Source organism: Brienomyrus brachyistius, chromosome 22, assembly GCF_023856365.1.
Source record: "Brienomyrus brachyistius isolate T26 chromosome 22, BBRACH_0.4, whole genome shotgun sequence".
NCBI classification, from domain to species: Eukaryota; Metazoa; Chordata; class Actinopteri; order Osteoglossiformes; family Mormyridae; genus Brienomyrus; species Brienomyrus brachyistius.
This window is the reverse complement of record NC_064554.1, coordinates 5,167,793-5,185,061: the sequence shown is the minus strand read 5'-3', so window position 1 is coordinate 5,185,061 and position 17,269 is coordinate 5,167,793. Positions and strand designations below refer to the sequence as shown.

At 48.1% G+C, this 17,269-nt stretch overlaps 2 protein-coding genes across 6 annotated transcripts; one reads left to right on the top strand and one right to left on the bottom strand.

Moving 5' to 3' along the window:
• Positions 1-696: 696 nt before the first annotated feature.
• On the top strand, positions 697-11,500 carry nprl3 (NPR3-like, GATOR1 complex subunit). Of its 5 annotated transcripts, none has more exons than XM_048991532.1 (14): positions 697-1,141; positions 1,283-1,352; positions 3,529-3,567; positions 3,954-4,086; positions 4,383-4,457; positions 5,820-6,009; positions 6,415-6,499; positions 6,597-6,734; positions 8,327-8,483; positions 8,648-8,754; positions 9,086-9,215; positions 9,286-9,472; positions 9,584-9,776; positions 10,349-11,500. In XM_048991532.1, exons 1-14 carry the CDS (start codon positions 991-993, stop codon positions 10,512-10,514), a joined length of 1,821 nt encoding a protein of 606 aa, XP_048847489.1. In that variant the 5' UTR covers positions 697-990; the 3' UTR covers positions 10,515-11,500. The 5 variants fall into 5 exon arrangements, with proteins under 5 accessions (XP_048847489.1, XP_048847492.1, XP_048847491.1 ...); XM_048991534.1 differs by having other exon boundaries at positions 707-1,141; positions 5,820-5,973; positions 6,418-6,499; XM_048991533.1 differs by having other exon boundaries at positions 712-1,141; positions 5,820-5,973.
• mpg (N-methylpurine DNA glycosylase) lies at positions 10,906-14,595 on the bottom strand. Its single transcript, XM_048991537.1, has 3 exons — positions 14,104-14,595; positions 12,487-12,691; positions 10,906-12,311 (listed from the first exon to the last, which is right to left on the bottom strand). Exons 1-3 carry the CDS (start codon positions 14,317-14,319, stop codon positions 11,917-11,919), a joined length of 816 nt encoding a protein of 271 aa, XP_048847494.1. The 5' UTR covers positions 14,320-14,595; the 3' UTR covers positions 10,906-11,916.
• Positions 14,596-17,269: the final 2,674 nt, after the last annotated feature.

Genomic DNA, 17,269 nt, shown 5'->3' with positions numbered 1-17,269 from the left:
TAGGGTTGTAATAGCGTTCCTTTTATGACTGTATGAAATGCTCCTTTACCATGGTGCACAAAATCACAGTTAAATTATTTATAGTAAAGGTAACAACTCAAATGTAGCATTCTTTCCTGAATAACAGAGACATGCACAGACTCTTTGCCGCCGGTTGTGGATGGGGGGGGGGGGGGGGGGGGTCAACGTACGCTGTTTATGTTAAGTTGCTGTATAATTCATATTGAAATATTAATGTATATGAATTTTCGTGACATCACCTCCATTTTAATTCTTCCTCCTTATATTAAAATTCGAACTACTCTTCTGCACCCTGTTTTCAACAAATTTTATTAACTAAATTTGAATTTCAAGTTCATTTTCAATTTAATTCCGAATGGCACACAACCCTGTTTTGTACTCATATTGTATACAATCGTTAAAACAACGAGCTCCTTATGCACTAATTTATAGTCAACATTATTATGATCATCATCATCATCATCATCATCATCATCATCATTTTTACACGCGAGAGCGTCTTGCGTGTAAAAATGTTTCTATTGAATTAATGGTATATAAATTGGATTGACATTAATGTACTACATCAATTAATGCAGACACTTCTATCAGCGGGTTACTCAACAAATCAAAGAAGCACAGTAAAGGCATAGGCACTTTCTAACCATTTATCCACTGAGGACCGACAGCCACCGAAGGGGCGTTTCCTCTATAAGAGGAACCTTTCTGCTGCTACCACGGAATCTACGGACATTAAAAGCGAAACGCACGTTTCTTCGTACCGCCGTGGAGCCTAGTAACTAGTAAACAGACCAAAGTAAACTTTTACAGAGGTAATAAAGCGCGATCACGCTAAAGAGGAGTCATTTGCGCCTGGACATATAACGGGGCGAGTGGCGCCGAGCGGACGCGGACCCTGTTAGCCGGACCAAATACTTTAATTTCAGGAGAAATGCCGGCGCCGGAGGTAAACACTGGATAAGCTACAGCATGTCCAAAGAGCCTGAGGCCGCTCCCCACAAAAGCGACGGGAGGACGAGCCCCATCAGCGTTATACTGGTGAGCTCGGGAAGCCGGGGCAATAAGCTGCTGTTCCGCTACCCGTTTCAGAGGGTCCCCGAGGACGCGGCATTGCTGGCCGGTAAGTGGCGCCGGGGTGCTACGGCTCTGATAGCTTCTCCCGGCATCCGCCTTGTGTAACTATGACAATTCATAAATAAAATTACTTCCAGGCAATATGACTCTGGAAGACTGACCCTTTATTATGGATTTTCACCCAAAGCGAAGCAGCGGAGCCCGTATGCGCTGAACCCCAGCGGGGACGCGTCCGAGGACCCAGATGGAGATTCGCGGTAAGGAGACGCTCCGCTTATTAATATTAGAGCATCATCCCAAAAGTCAGTCGTGTTCCAGTGTAATGTAATCGGAAATTCAACTGGAAACACACGGCGATTTTATGTGGGGAGTGTTCGGTGTGAACTTGATCTAATTATAGATGGATAGATAGATGCTTTATTAATGTCTAAGGAAACTGCGGGTTTACAGTAGACACATTTAAGAAGTTAAAAGACATTTAGACATTAAGGCCCTGTTTGCACTTGGCTTTGGGGTAGCGATGCACGTCAAGATTGTCCGATACGAAGAACTGATACTACTTAATTGCAGCATTACAATAAAACTCAAAAGCGGCATTTTTCCTGCGTGATCAATTTGTCGTCTAGCGAGAGGTTTGTCAACCGAAAGTCGGTATTTTGGACATATTTTAAGATAAGGGACGACGACAGCAGTAAAGCAGACTGTAAGCTCTGTACGCGTTGCTTAAGTGTCAGGAGGAAGAAGGGACATCACGTCAAGTTATTTAATATAAGATATAACTAAGGCTTCATGCTAAAAAAAAAAACAAAAAAACAAAACAAACGCTACTAAGTTTATCAATCACAGTTCTTGCGGTCTAAGTCACCTGAACGTGTAGTTACGTTGCTGGGGAGGTGCACGTCAGGCTATGGCGTAGGTTCAGGTCTACGTCGTACTTACAGCGTCGATTCCACGCACAATTATAAACCAGCCTTTACAGTCACACATGATAAATGTATTGCATGCATGTGTGCAAGGTTTACATTAATCCCTAGTTTTTGGCAGCTGGATCACAAGTAGACAGCAGAGGCACATCGCTGTTTACACCTGTGTCTGTCTTGGCATCTTCATGGTGTCCGGCTGACCATTTGTGTTCGGATCATTTCCCCGCACGCAGTTATCGTAACGTCCTTGTTGTAGATGCATTAGTGTTCACACCTCAAAATATGAGGGCAAATGCTTTCCAGATCAGCTCGCCAAGTGGTTTGAGCGATTGGGTCACAGAGTGTCTTAGTGGCCGTTTACACTTGTATTTAATTGTGTCCCCTTGCGATCCTATCGCCCGAGATGCATTTTAAAACCGAGTGTAAACAGGATCTAGTAGACAGTGCCAATAAGTAATAAATGGCAATAAACAGTGATAGTGCGAGGAATATCAGAGAAAGTATTGCTCAGAATACCATAGTAATGACTGTAAGGAAAACAAGCAGGGCAGTGGGGCCCGAGGACCGAGTTTGAGAACCACTGTCTTATAAGGGAACCACAGTGCACAGACGAAGGTTATGTACCATGCGACTGAAGCCCATGACAGACATGCATGGTCACCCTGAATTTTGTATGTATGAATGAATGCAAATGTCTGAAATAGTCCTACCTGACGTTAAACGGACTTAAACTCACTACCTCCCTACTACAAAGTCTGGGTCATTTCTGATTCACCCCCATGTGTTGGAGCAGGAAAATTTCCCGGAGAATTCACCGTGGGCATGCGGGTGTATTGATGACACTTCTGTCATAGGACCAGTACAAAAACGACATAATAGGCAGAAAATCCTTCCAGTGAGGGCCAACACTGAAATCACGGAATGGCAAGAGAGATCAATCTCCGGATGTTCGCCACATGTGTGAACACACGCCTCTTTGGTACAGTGTGATACTGAGTGAAGGCAAAAGGGTACGACTGTACGACTCCGTCGTCATCATCCTCATCCTCACCCCTTAAACATATCAGTCTGATCTAGGCCGTTTCACAACAATGCATGACATCATCATGGAAACGGGTCTGCGCAGGTTCAGTGCTTGTACAGCCTTTAGACTGAGGTTCGGATCAAGTCGTAGCAGACCTGTCCCACCCAGAAAGCCTTCCAGGATCTCAGGGTCTGATTGTTCGCCTTTGCAGGTGCTGCTGGATTTTGAGGCTGGGAGAAGCCGGTGTGAGCTTATTCAGGTGGCTGAATTGGCTCACAGTGGCTGGGGTCAGGCTTGGGGGTTAGGGTTAGAGTCAGGGTTACTGTGAGGCTCCAGCTTACTGTCAGGCTCGGGGTCTGAGTGGACCCATCCACCCCCCCCCCCTCCTTAATGTCTCTGCTCAAGTCACTGTTGCAACTGTGATGCAGACACGTTTGTACTTTTCTGTTACGTTCCTCTGTTTCTGTGGCTCAATTTGCATTTCAGGAAACAAACTCCCCGAAGCGAGGAGTACTTGGTAGCAGGGTAAGACCAGGCCGCGCTGCGCTTCATGCAGACGTGCCTCGCTACATGTCCGTGTGTGTGCATGCGACTCTGCGTGACACTCGGTGCGTGTGTCTGTCTGTGTTTCCTCACAAGCCCCGACTGATCAGCACCTTGTGGGATTCTTGGATTTCACTCACAGATTTTAAGAGCCATGTCCGGTGTCTCTGATGGACGGCAGTTGAATTCAGATCCACTCGATATCTTTTTAATTAATTTAATTGGTAATTACGGATCACATGCCCAAGCTGACTAGTCCGTCCTGCACATCCTCCTTCTCTCCCTCCCTCCGCCTCCTCCTCTTCTCCTTCCTCCTCACCAGCTTTCTCTCACCCATTCTTCTTTTTTTTTTCCTCCTTCTCCCAAAGTTTCTCCGACATCATCCTGGCCACCATCCTGGCCACTAAGTCTGACATGTGCGGCAAGAAGTTCGAGCTGAAGATTGACAATGTACGCTTTGTGGGACACCCGACCCTGCTGCAGCCCCCCCACACTATCCAGGTGAGAGAGAGAGAGAGAGAGAGAGAGAGAGAGAGACACACACCTTACCGATGAGACTCGCAGGCTTTGACATATGAGCAGTGTTTATATCTCTCTGACCCCTGCAGCTTCAGACACTGTCATGTGACCCTGCTGTGTACAGGCAAACTCCCTCTGCTACCAGAGGATTGGCCTCTTGTGCCATCTAGTGGTCAAACGTGCATCAACATCAATACATGCATAATCGGATGCCAGGTCACCTGACCACTAGCCGAAGTCACACTGAACACAATGCCCCCCCCCCCGTGTTTCTGCAGGTCTCCAAGATGGACCCCTCCCCCAAGAGGGAGATGCCCACGATGATCCTGTTCAGCGTGGTGTTTGCACTTAGGGTAGGTGGAGGGGCGGTATGGGGGTTGGGACGCTTGGTGTGCGCCGGTGAAGGGCAGCGTCCCGGGTTCATTCCCACGAGGCTTTGTGAGATCTTGTCACGTTAGGGATGAATATTCTCACGACGTTCCGAGTTCACCACGGGCAGGTATGAAAAAATGCGGAGTTTGCCGAACACATCAAAGCTCTTCTTGTCCCGAGTCGGACGTCGAGCGTAAACGTGCTTCAGAGGCCATGAAGTGACTTGGCAGCCGGTTGGGGCCTTTCTCAGAAAGGGAGGAGGCTCGGGGGTGGGGGCGATAAAGTGCCCAAGGTCGCTATCTGCCCTCCCTCCCCCGCGGCATGACTCAGCCACCGAGATCTGCTGACTCAAGCCCCCTAACCGTGACTCGGCACGGCCGAGTCGGAGGCAGAATGCAGAGTCACGCTGAGGGTGGGGTGCCTGACACGCCCCGGGGGCCGTTTTTATCTGTTTGGACACTTGTGTTTATTTGGAAATCGAATGCAAAATATTTCTATGATTCTGTTAAATTATCTGGTTACTGAACCTTTACTTTATAATGAGTGCATGTGCATGTGGTCAGTGTCCTTGTTAAAACATCACATCATTTTTAAATGCACCTTTTGAAAATGAAATATTATTATTCACATAGCTTACATAGATTTTAATAGCAAACTGAACAGCTTCTCCGCCCAGGATTCAGTAAGCAGTGAGGGTCCGCAGTTTACTAGAATGAAATTACAGTTAATTATTAGAACGTCATTATCGTTCTCCATTTTCACTTGACTTTAAAGGAAAAGCACCTGCTTGTCACATTTGCGGTTTAGTTCATTTGCTCAAGATGTCTTTCGTGTTTTTTCTAAAAGACGTTATATTTCCTGATCTGGGTGTTTAACGCTTTATTTTTGTACCGGCAGCAGTTCTTCCGCCCTGTAATTTGCTGTCAGAAGTTGGGCACTTTCCACAGCAACATTGCGGTGTTCAGTACTTCATCGGAAAGCACCTGTCTGACTGTTACTACGCTCTGCATTAGTATTAAGCGTCAGATGCTGCCTTCAGTCTTTTCCTGCTCAAATAATGCCTTTTAAGTCCTTTTAAACTGATCAATTGCAAATGTTGCACCAGTGCAGCAGTATTTTAACTAAATGTAATGCACATTCATGTAATGCATGTTTCCCTCCCATTGAAAGTTTCATTTTATTCATGCTTGTGAGTTATAAAACCATGTTTTTGTGTACTACTATTATCACTGTTATTATTATATGTCATTGCAGTTTGGCACTCTGTAGAAATGGGGAGGGGGGGGGCATGACTGAAAGGGGAGGATTGTGGATCATCGGGCTGTCTGTGGCGCCCCCTGCAGGCCAACACAGACCCGTCGGTCATTGGCTGCATGCACACACTGTCGCGGCGCATCGCGGTAGCCCTACAGCACGAGGAACGCCGGTGCCAGTATCTGACGCGGGAAGCCAAGCTGATGCTGGCCATGCAGGACGAGGTCACCACCCTGACTGAGAGTGAGTGGGGGGTGCGGGTCACTACCCTGACTGAGAGTGAGTGGGGGGTGCGGGTCACCACCCTGACTGAGAGTGAGTGGGGGGTGCGGGTCACTACCCTGACTGAGAGTGAGTGGGGGGAGGTTTTAATGCATTTGAGTGCAGACCCTGAGGTTTGGGGCCCCCTGTTGGCCCTAAGCAGTCACTACACAAAATGTCAAACAGACATGCTCCTTATTTAGGAGCTGCTGAAACACCATGTTCTGCTGACCTGCAAGCTACAGTCTTAAGATGCTACTGTTTATTTTGAGATGAAGTCACTTTGGGCCAAATGTTTTTGAGTGGGGCCCCAAAAACAACAAAGCGGGCCCCGGGGCTGCCGCCCGCGTCCGCAGGGGCCGGGTGCTGCTGCGTGGGGCTCAGCGCACTGCACTACACATGACACCTCCCTCCGTCTGTCAGCAGCTGACGCCGGCCCCCAGTCGCCTTTCCGGCAGATTCTCCCCAAGTGCAAACTGGCTCAGGACCTGAAGGAGGCGTATGACAGGTGGGTGGCGCCGGGACCAGCCTGATCCACAGCGTGCGCCGGTCCCCAGTCTGGCGCCCCCTTGTGTTCAGTACGCGGCATCTGGTTTCTCTCTCAGCCTCTGCACGACCGGCGTGGTGCGACTTCACATTAACAACTGGCTGGAGGTCAGCTTCTGCCTCCCCCACAAGATCCACCAGGTGGGGGGCAGCCACATTCCCCCCGAGGCCCTGGAGCGCAGCCTGAAGGCCATCCGGTGAGTTCTCTGGTACAGAGGCCGTGCATCTCTGACCCAGCAGGCGTGTGATTCAAAATGCCACTACAAACATAATTGGCATTTGAAACATGTTAAATATCTTGGAGTGAACCTGCGCTGCAATATTTCCAGAGTACATGAATAATATACCACTCGCTAAGAGAATTTATTGCGAAATCCGATTTTAGTAACAGGATTGACACAATTAAAATGAATGTTTTTTTCGAGACTTACATCTGTTTGTCGCTGCCAACAGAAGTTCCATTAAAACAATTTGCAGAATGGAGGGGAAAGAGGGCCTAGAATGAGATTTTCAGCTTTACAGATCCTTAAAGAGGGGTGGTGTGGCCCCCCAACGTTATTTTAATGCTGCTTAGCTGAGGCTCCTGGTCTGCTGGTGTGACATAGGGTTGGAATAAAGATGGAAGGAGCCAGAGTTATACTGGATAAAGATCTGCAGTCAGTTGTGGGGAGCCAACAGTCCACGGACGAGGTGTTTAATATACAAAATCCAAGGATTAATTTTATCCTTAGAACTTGGTTTTAGGGTATAAGACACTACCAGTTAGATAAAGAAATTTCAGTTTAAGATGGTCATCAGATGATCCACAGTTTGCACCAGCAATACTGGACTTTAGATACAGAGATTGGATTTCAAAGAATAAATGCTGTTTGTACAGCTTGAAACGGAGGAGAAATGTAAAGTTTTCAGGGCCTGTTGGACAAGTATAATTTGAACAAATCGGATTTCTCTAAGCGTCTGCAATTTCGCCATTATTTTCCGCAAGGAATTCAGCGGGGAGTTCTGTGGAATATGCACACCTCTTATCCAGGCATTTATTAAAGCGTGCAGACCAGAAGGCAATAAATATTATAACCCAGTTGCATCAAGGTATTTTATTATTGAAGAAATGTTCACCATTAAAAGAGACGGAACACGGGATTGGGGATACATATTTCTGAAGCGGTTTGGGAGAATGGACGGAAAAACCGAATTAGCCCTACCAGTTCAAGGGTTGGGGGAGAATTTTGCCGGGAGAGTTGTGTCTTTCTCTGTAACACCTAAACAATAGGGGAGAATGGATGGAACTCTGTGTCCTTGCTGGAGGCAGTGGGGGTCAGTAATAACAGCCCATGCATATATTATTTGGACTTCTCCAGTTAATCAGTCATGGAATGAAATTCGTAACTTGCTTTGTAACATACTGGGCTGTAAAGATTATACCTCTGTGGCCCAACCTAAAGAACCGTATAACCAAGATAAATACTCCTGCAAGTAGGTTCTGCGAGCCGCAAGTAAGAAAGCGATCGCAAGGAGGCGGCTTCCTGAAAAACCACCCGCAGTGCTTGAATGGGTCAATACTTGTAAAGAGAGATTTAATATGAAAAGCAAAATTTTTGTGTTGACTATAAGAAAAAGGACAGAAACTTTAGTGGAAATGGACCAGTTATTTCACTTAGGAAAATGTTATAATGCATTTTTTTCTGTTTTCAAGCACAGTCATGACGCATGATTCCTTTTCAAAATAAAAAAAAGAATGTCTGTACAAACCCAGGAATTAAGGTGGTGGGTGTGTGGGCGCCCCCTGCAGGCCATACCATGCGCTGCTCCTGTTGGACAGTGAGAAGTCCCTGCTGGCTCAGCTGCCCCTGGACTGCTCTCCTGCACTAGTGCGGCTCATCAAGACCTGCTCAGCCGTGAAGAACCTGCAGCAGTTAGCGCAGGACGCAGACCTGGCCCTCCTGCAGGCGAGTACCGAATCTGTAGCATTGGGTTAGTTGGTGAAACTGGGGCCTTATCTCGCCGTGCAGATAGCTGCCCTCTAGTGGCTGCATCACCACATAGCATCACTTCGTTTTTGATTGGTAGCCTCTTGTGAGAGTAACCGCTTGGAAATTTTTTTTCCCCACAGATCTTTCAGATTTCTGCACATTTGGTTTACTGGGGTAAGGCCATCATCATCTACCCTCTGTGTGAGAACAACGTTTACATGCTGTCTCCGCACTCCAACATCTGCCTGTGAGTCTGTCTGTGTGGGGAGGGTGGGTGGGGGGGGGCTGTAGGGATCCCGCCTGTGAAACGGACACCATAGCTTTAGCTCTCGGGTGGGCCAAGGGTTTGGTGGGGTTTCACCAAAGGTGCATGTCTATGTGGACTTAAGTGGGTGTGCTTTTGTGGGCTCGGGGTCCGATTCGTGCCGTTGGGCTTAGACGATGTGCTCTTCTGACCCGGCAGACGCCCGATTGATTCAGATACTCAGTATGAACCCAAGGAGTAAGGCAGTAGTAGGTATGTGAGCACCCCCTGCAAGCCATACCAAGCTCTTTGCTGCACCCACTTCCGCCCCCAGGTACTCCCCCCTGGCTGAGCAGTTCTCCCAACAGTTTCCGGGCCACGACCTCCCCTCCACGCTGGCCAAGTTCTCCTTGCCCGTCTCGCTGTCAGAGTTTCGGAACCCCCTGGACGCCCCCATGCAGGAGGTCAGTACTTCGCTCCCACTGGCTGCAGAGGGTGACGGTCAGCCTGACGCTAACCCCGCCCCTGCCGCAGGCCCAGCTGATCCAGACGGTGGTCTGGCTCCTGCAGAGGCGCCTCCTCATCCAGCTGCACACCTACGTCTGTCTGCTGGCGCCGCCGAGCGAGGAGGACCCCGGCTGGGATGAGGAGCCGCCGCTGGCGACGCGCGTCGGGGGGCGTGGCCTCAGCACGCCCAGCGCCTTGAGCTTCGGCTCCCCCAGTAAGTGCTGGAGAGCCGGGGGCTGCCCCACCCTATCAGTGACGGTGCTGATGGTGAGCCATAACGAGGAGATGGAGGGTGAAAGGTCAGGGCGCTTCCTCCCCTCTCCAGCTAGCAGTGATGACATGACCCTGACCAGCCCCAGCATGGACAACTCGAGCGCAGAGCTGCTTCCTGGCAGCGACTCGCCGCTGAACCGGCGCGTGACGGAGACGCTGCTTGCCAGCCTGATGGAGCACGAGCGCCAGGCCATCCTCAGCGTACCGGCCGCCCAGAACCCAGAGGACCTGCGCATGTTCGCTAGGTACTCCACCGGGACCACGGACACCCGCCTCCCTCCATCTCCCTGGTGTTCAGCTACTCTTTTGCAGAACTAGAAGCTTCTCAAAGCCAGATCTGTGGTCTCTGCAGCCTCTCCTGGTTCTTGGTATGAACGAAAATTTATGACGCGAGCCTCGTTATAAATGAATGTGGCTGAGCCAGCTAAATCCGAACGCGAGTTTGAGGGCAGGGCTGCTCGTGTGGGCCACTCGCCGTTGGGTGTCGCTTTTGACTGTTTCATCAGCCAACTAGCTCTAGATGATTAGCTGAGTTTGCGTCTCTGTCTCCGCACCCCTGGACCTCACCAGTGAATCTGTCATCCTGGTGTTGGCCAGATCTCTGTTAGATTTACAGCAGCTGTCGCATTAGATGATAAATCATAGGAAAGGGAGGGAAAGAGCTGGATGAAGTGACTGATTGGCATGCAGCCGTGAGAGACGTTCCTCCGCATTGTGAGGCGCGAGGGCAGAGGGTGTGGACAGCAGACGCCTGGTCCACGATCACGTCATCCCTCCCTTTTCGCCTCAGCTGCTCTGTTGTGTCCGTCTCCCTCAGGCTGCTCCACTACTTCCGGGGCCACCACCACCTGGAGGAGATCATGTACAACGAGAACATGCGCCGCTCCCAGCTCAAAACGCTCTTCGACAAGTTCCGCAGCGTCCTGGTGGTCACCAACCACGAGGACCCGGTTGTCTCCCTCTTTCAATCACCCCTTGACTAAGAGCTGCCGGCTGGTCAGGACTCTCCAGCTCCACAGACTGCACCTGCGGATCTGATTCGAGACGACCGAGGGATTTCCTCGGACGCTGAGAGAACGAGGCGCCTCTGCTGGTCTCGGACCAAGAGTGGGTTCTGCTGACTCGTTCTAGCTACGGGAGCCCAGAATTCTCAAAATGAAGGCAGTACCACCAAAAACTCAGCTCTAGCTTCAGACTTGGAGATTCATCCATGCTGCTAAACTGATCGAATCTACAGACGTTTGGGAAGAAAATTCACACGTTGAACTGAAGGGTTGAGATGGTTTCAGGTCTGACTACAGACAGCCTAAACTCAAGGCTCTGAGAAGTTGCGTTTGTGCATTTACCGCGGTCACTAATTTCAGTGTGAGAACGTCTGTGTTTTGTATGACCTTCTACACTTAGATCCAGTCAGAGCCCATCCCACTCCCCAACCAGCAAGTATTTCAGTTTTGAAGAACCAACATTATCAGAAACATCATGGTTTTATTTATGCTACTAATATCACAGGGGATTTCACCAGAGAAATTCAGCTTAAGATCCATTTTTGGGTGCTAAACAACAGCGTTTCTCTTCTCTTTGCTGGTCTTTCACCATTTGAATCATCTGGCTGATACTGGCCACTGCACATCTCCAAGGTTATACCAAATATTTTGGTGTGCAAGAGCCAAACCCAGCTGGCCACTGCTGTTCTGAGATGGGGGAGAGGGTGCAGTGTTGGAGATTCAAGCTGTTTATCGTCACACGACCCCCCCCCCCCCCCCCCAAGTAAAGGAGGGTCTGGCTGACCTTCAGTAGTTGGATCTCCTTTCACCTCGGCGTGTTCCTCATCCTCTGGACCGTGAGGAGAACACGGTGGCCAGCACTTAAAGTGAAAGCTCGTTCCTTATGGATAGGCACCCAACCCTGACAGCTGGCAAGGTCGTAAAGCGCTAATAAGTAAATGTCAAATAAATGACATCATGGCTGATTCTGCAGTCTCTTTTTTCCATGTTTGAGGCATCACCTGACATATTTATGGCATCTAAACACTATGACTCAGACATGGCAGGCGTGTACCGCTGTTCCCCAGTGTGATGGATGACTGCTGATAGAAATACATGCTGCAGAGATTGACAACGGACCCTATCAGTCTGTGCCCAGACCTGCTATAGGCTGGGAAGACGGATGAGGACGCTGCAGAATTCCACATCCCAATTGTCTGCAAGGTGAAACCCAGCCGAGAGAATCCCAAGCTGGTGACACATTTCAGGGCAGGAGCAGCGTCGAGGGGGTCAGATTAGGCCTGGTGCTCAGGGTGCTGATGGCTGGAGATGTTCTTCCTACAAGCACGGCTGGTCTCATCAGGGAAGTATGCAGATGGGTGGATGTTCCTCCCTGCCACTCCTAGGCCTTCAGCCCAGGCTGCTCCGCCTGCCTCTCTGCCTCACGGTTCACCACACTCACACACGGGTGCCCCCGCAGGTAGAAGCGCAGCGGTTTGCGAGCCCACTCCTCGTAGGACTCCACGCCTATACGGGCGGCCGCTACCACCTGACCTGGCCCTGCGGGCCCCTCCTGTGGGTCCCTCTCCAGCCAGACGTTGGTGTCGGTAGCCAGGTCACGCCGGTCGAAGCTGCGCAGCACATCCAGCGCCTGACACAGCTTGGAGGGCCCATTGCAGAGGTCCTTGTCCCGCAGGGGACGAGCGGCCGCCCCCCGCCGGACCGACCGTAGCTCCCGCATGGCCTCCTGGCCCTCTAGGGGCTCCAGGGAACGGAGCAGCACTGCAGCGCCCTCTCCTGGATAGAAAAGGCATGGCGTGAGGTCAGACAGAAACCACCTGACATCGCAGGCCCAATCTGAAGTGAGCAAAAAGATGTGAATATTATCCCTCAGGAAAACGCTTGTGTGCTAATCTGCTGCTAAAACAACAGCTAAATGCAGCGGAGGCTCTCGGGGGGTGGGGGGTCTCACCTTGGCTAGAGACGTTCATGCACAAGTAGATCCCGTAGATCTGGTACACGTAGATGGTCCCCGGTTTCATGAACATGGCCGTGTTCCTCTCCGTTCGCCTGCCGCCAGCCGAGTGCGACGCCTTGTCCTCGCCGCCCAGGTAGGCCTCAGTCTCCACTACCCTCCCCCGCAGCGCTGTCCCGTCGGCACGGCGACGCACCAACACCTGACAGAGTACAAGTGCCTGAGACTGGCTGTATTTCGGTAGGTGTCCAGCAGAGGGAAGCAGTGTGTATTAAGGATTACATTTGGGTTTTAATTGAGTAAAAGGATTGTGCTAACAGAACAGTGTCTGTACATATTAAATACAGATTAAAAGCTACTAGGGACTTTTTAAAGGTTGTTGCAAACGCAGCTACAAAGGTCACTCAGGCTGAATGCCAGTCGGCAGTATGTGTGTCAGCTATAAAAGAGGTCTGACATTCAGCACTTTGATATGCGAGATTTTTTTTCCAATTGACAAATGAGGCAACTAGCAGAGCTGCAAAGAGCCGACGGAGTCTGTGTCTGTGAATGGCAGGTGCGTTGCTCTCAGGAACTGCAAGATCATTTCATGTGTTTAGGGGAGCCGTCCCGATCGTAGTGGCATCTGGGATAAACTGCACGAGGACTGGGGGATGGTGGCTGCTAGTGAAAGCTCACCGATACTTAACGGGACAGCCTCAAAAACGAGCATAGAAGCTGAAGCCCTGAGCAATATAGGAAGTAATATACTCTGATCAGTCATCTTTTCACCCATCGTCCTACAGCTGGACAGGGTTACATTTTGGAGAAAGATAAAGGATGCCTTCAAGCCCCAATGTTGGGGATCCGTAATGCCCTCGCAGGGGAGACACTGGGTCTAGTGACTCTTCTGCATGGTCGTGTACGGACCAAGGGTCCTGAGATCCTGTTTTACAGAAGTAGGAGCAGGTCTATGGAGCCAACGCTGTTCCTTCACAATATTCCCATATTCCGAGATGATAATCTTCTCATTTACATTGATAAAGAAATTCAAGAGTGCTTTCATGGACACCAGGATGAAACCAAACATCATCCAACCTTTATGGGAAGTTCTGGAGACCAGAGTGTGAAGTAAAGTTCTACCTCCATCTCTGAAAGAAATGAAGGCTTCTTGGAGAATGGTCTACTCTCTCTAAAGGACTCAGGACTTGTACAACAGCCCTAATCCTTATGATGCCCCATCGTATCAATATATACTTAGGTTTTCCATTTATTTTGGTCACACCCTGCATGTGGCTTATACAGATCAGTGGATCAGTGGGGATCAGTGGTTCAAAATGAAGGGGGGATGAATTTTGTACATCTAGGGACTGTGCAGGGGGGGAGGACACTGACAGCCAAGGTGACGTGTCTGTCCAGAGAAATAATTTCTGCAGGCATCACACTGCAGTGATCTTCAAAGTCTTAAAACCGTATATATCTAGCTCTCTAACACAACTGTATGTCCGCTCATCTGTCGCCGAGGCAGTTTCTGGATGAAAACTTTTATCTCCACTAAATGCTGCTAATTAAAGTTATATTTTCTCTGAAAATGTTGTTTCGTGTAGAAGCGTGAAATGACGTAAGTGTCCTCACCTTACCGAGGAAGGCTTTGGCCAAGGCGACGCACGGCTGGTTGAAAAAATCTTCTCCCAGCCTTAGGTCAAGCTTGGGCGCATCTGAAAAGTAGGGGCTCAGTACTGTCTGTAAGAGGGCGCTGTCGGCCGGGGCCGGGGCCGGAGCCAGGGGGGCAGGCAGCATCGGCACGGGCGCCGCACCGCCGCCAGAATGCTTCCTCTTCCGTGCAGACATCTATGTGCATAAGAAAGATACGACAGGAGGCAGAACGCAAGGTAACTACACCACATCTGCCCAAATAACATCGATCAGGACAATTACACCAGCAAATAAAGTAAAACGTTATAATTAAGGTTTTATGGAGACAGCATTAAGTATCGCTGCAGTAGAAGAAATCAATAATTGATATAAATAATAAACCAAAGAAGGAAAGTCCACTAATTATGCTATTTATCGGCATAAGAGGCGCATGTGCTTCGCTTCCAGGTTTCATCCCCCAAAGGATTCTGGGATCTCGTGACCGCGCTTAAAGGTACAGCTTAACAGCAGAGAAATCAGACTCTTTTCTGGAAGATATTTAATTATGGCGTTAAATTAGTGCCAAAAGTCGCGCGCATAAAAACCACGCGAGCGTATGTATTTATTCACAGTCTGCTATCATAATTTGGGAATTTCCCGCTTCGTCTTACCGTATATAAAAGAATGGGCCAATGTACGGCAAATTGCATTGTGAATAACATTTCTTAATACAACATCACAAAGCCTATTTAATAAATTCAAATCCTGGGAAAAGCGCTCCTCAGATATTAGTTCTCGGGTTAGTGTTAGCAGACTATAGGCGAAACCACCTCACGTGCTATCTGTTAATGTTTATTAAATTAGCATTAAAATGGAGAGGTTTTTAATATCTTTTGGCCTTTTTAATATCTTGTAGCTGCTAAATACACTCATTATTAAAGCCATAAAGTTGTCTGCCTGCTACATTGGAATCTCCACTGAGTAAGTGTTTTTGATGGATTTTATTTAACTTTATTTGACTCTGGTCCTTAGATCTAATGTCATACTTCTTCACTTATATTGTTTGTGAAAAGGTTTACCACGGTCAAACAGAGCAGCCACTACATCATCATACATGAACAAGCACCTTACAAAACAAAAACATTTCATTTTCATGATTAAAACTTTTGAATGGTAGGCCTAGTGTGTGGATCAGAGACAAGATCTTGACACCTCATTAACTATAATTTGTTCTGTGAACAGCTCAGATACCACCTTCTCGAAAGTCTTCTGCATAAAATAGAAATGGGATTCAGTGCGACTCCACTAAATTTGGATTACCTGGAGTTCCTTTGTCATCAGGAGCTGTATCTTCTGCAGGCCCTGTCTAATCACATTGAAGTACCTCCTGCTATCACCCTGGCTTTGCAAGAGCTCTTTGACCTTGTGAGGGCATATCTGGAACGTCCAGCCCCATGTGTCACACAGGAAGTCACTGCCACCAATGGACGACCCAAGAATTTGATTGAAGAACAACGTTTGAAAGAAATGCTCCATACTCAACTTCCTGTGACTTGCATAGCCACACTGATGGGTGTTTCAAGAAGAACAATCTTAAGAAGAATGAAAGAGTATGAGCTCTGTGTTAGGGACACATATAATTCCATCAGTGATGAGGAACTTGACAATTTGGTTTCTTCTGTCAAGAATGATCTACCAAATGCAGGCTACAGGATGGTCAGAGGGAGGCTGCAGTCAAATGGGCTACAGGGTTCGGTGGAGAAGAGTTGCAGCCTCCATGCATAGGGTTGATTCCATGCGCATCATATCAAGGTTGTCAAGTCTTGGCTGTGTTGTACGCAGAATGTACTCTGTACCAGGGCCCTTGTCTCTGGTACACGTGGACACAAACCACAAGTTGATCCGGTTTGTATTAACAGCAAATTTATTTGAAGTTTGTTCATCTACAGCCCTGGGTGGATTGGTGTGAGGTGGTGGTGGGGCTTTGGAGAAGATTTCCTGCCGATCAACGCTGGCAACTTATATCTATGTGTCATGGAGGTCTCGGGACTCACAGATATTCAGAGACATGTGGATAGTTTACCAGTGTTTTTCAGCAGGAAATAGTTATTACTACAAATTGTCACCCCCCCCCCGCCCCCCACAGAAACTGGATCTGGCTATAGTGGGAAATCTTTTTTTTTTATTATTATTTGTGAGAACTTGAAAGCAAATTAAACAAAACTTGGAAAAAAAATATATTCATTCACCAATTTTCTAATCTGGGGTCTAAAGTGGTCAGGCTTGCAAGTGTATTTGGTTATTTGTCTATCCTAGCCTGTTGCAGTGTATATTTCCTGTATATTTTGCATGTAAAAAATGTTGTTTGTTATGTCAGTGCTTAATATTATCATGTAGTCTTCATGAACTTTGTTTTAACCCGACTTAATGGCTTTCTTCATCTTGGCCAGGGACTGCATTTGAAAAGTAGCCACTTGACTAAAATTGGCACATTTTCAGAAATGCCAGCAACAATAGTGATAATGAACACCCCTCTAACGGACTCTCAGTTGGTTTAGAAAAAAGACTTTTAAGAGAAAAGAAAGCCTTCCTTTGGTTTTGCATTTTTCTCTTGTTTGTTAGCTGTGCACAACATATCAGAAGAATACATTACAATTAAATTAGTTAAGAAATAACAGATGGCTTATATACAATATTAAGGTTATAACAACAACCCTCACTGTCTCTAGGTGCTGGTTCAGACAGGGCATTCTGCAGCAGGGACACCACCCGTCGTGCAGCATCCTGCAAATCTCCCTATCACAACAGCCCACATAAGAGAATAACATTAGTGTATGATTCAGTAGGGCTAGTCCAGGTCTGGAAAGTAGTTGGGCCAGATTTTCAAACCAAGAAATTTAGCTGGGCCAGACATTTTCAGGGGCCCAGTAAGCAGCAGGTAATGGCATTTTAAACAAACACAAATCAAGGTACATTATTTTAAAAAGCTACAACTGAACAGAATCTGAGAGCAATATTTTTTTTCCACTTCTGAAATAAGAAAAATATTTTGGTCGTATCTGACCTAGACACATCTCAAAGTGCATAAAAAGAAAAAAAAATGCCTATTAGATGGTAAACTGCCAGACATAAAGAAAAAGGGAAAAATTCCGATGAACTTCCGATG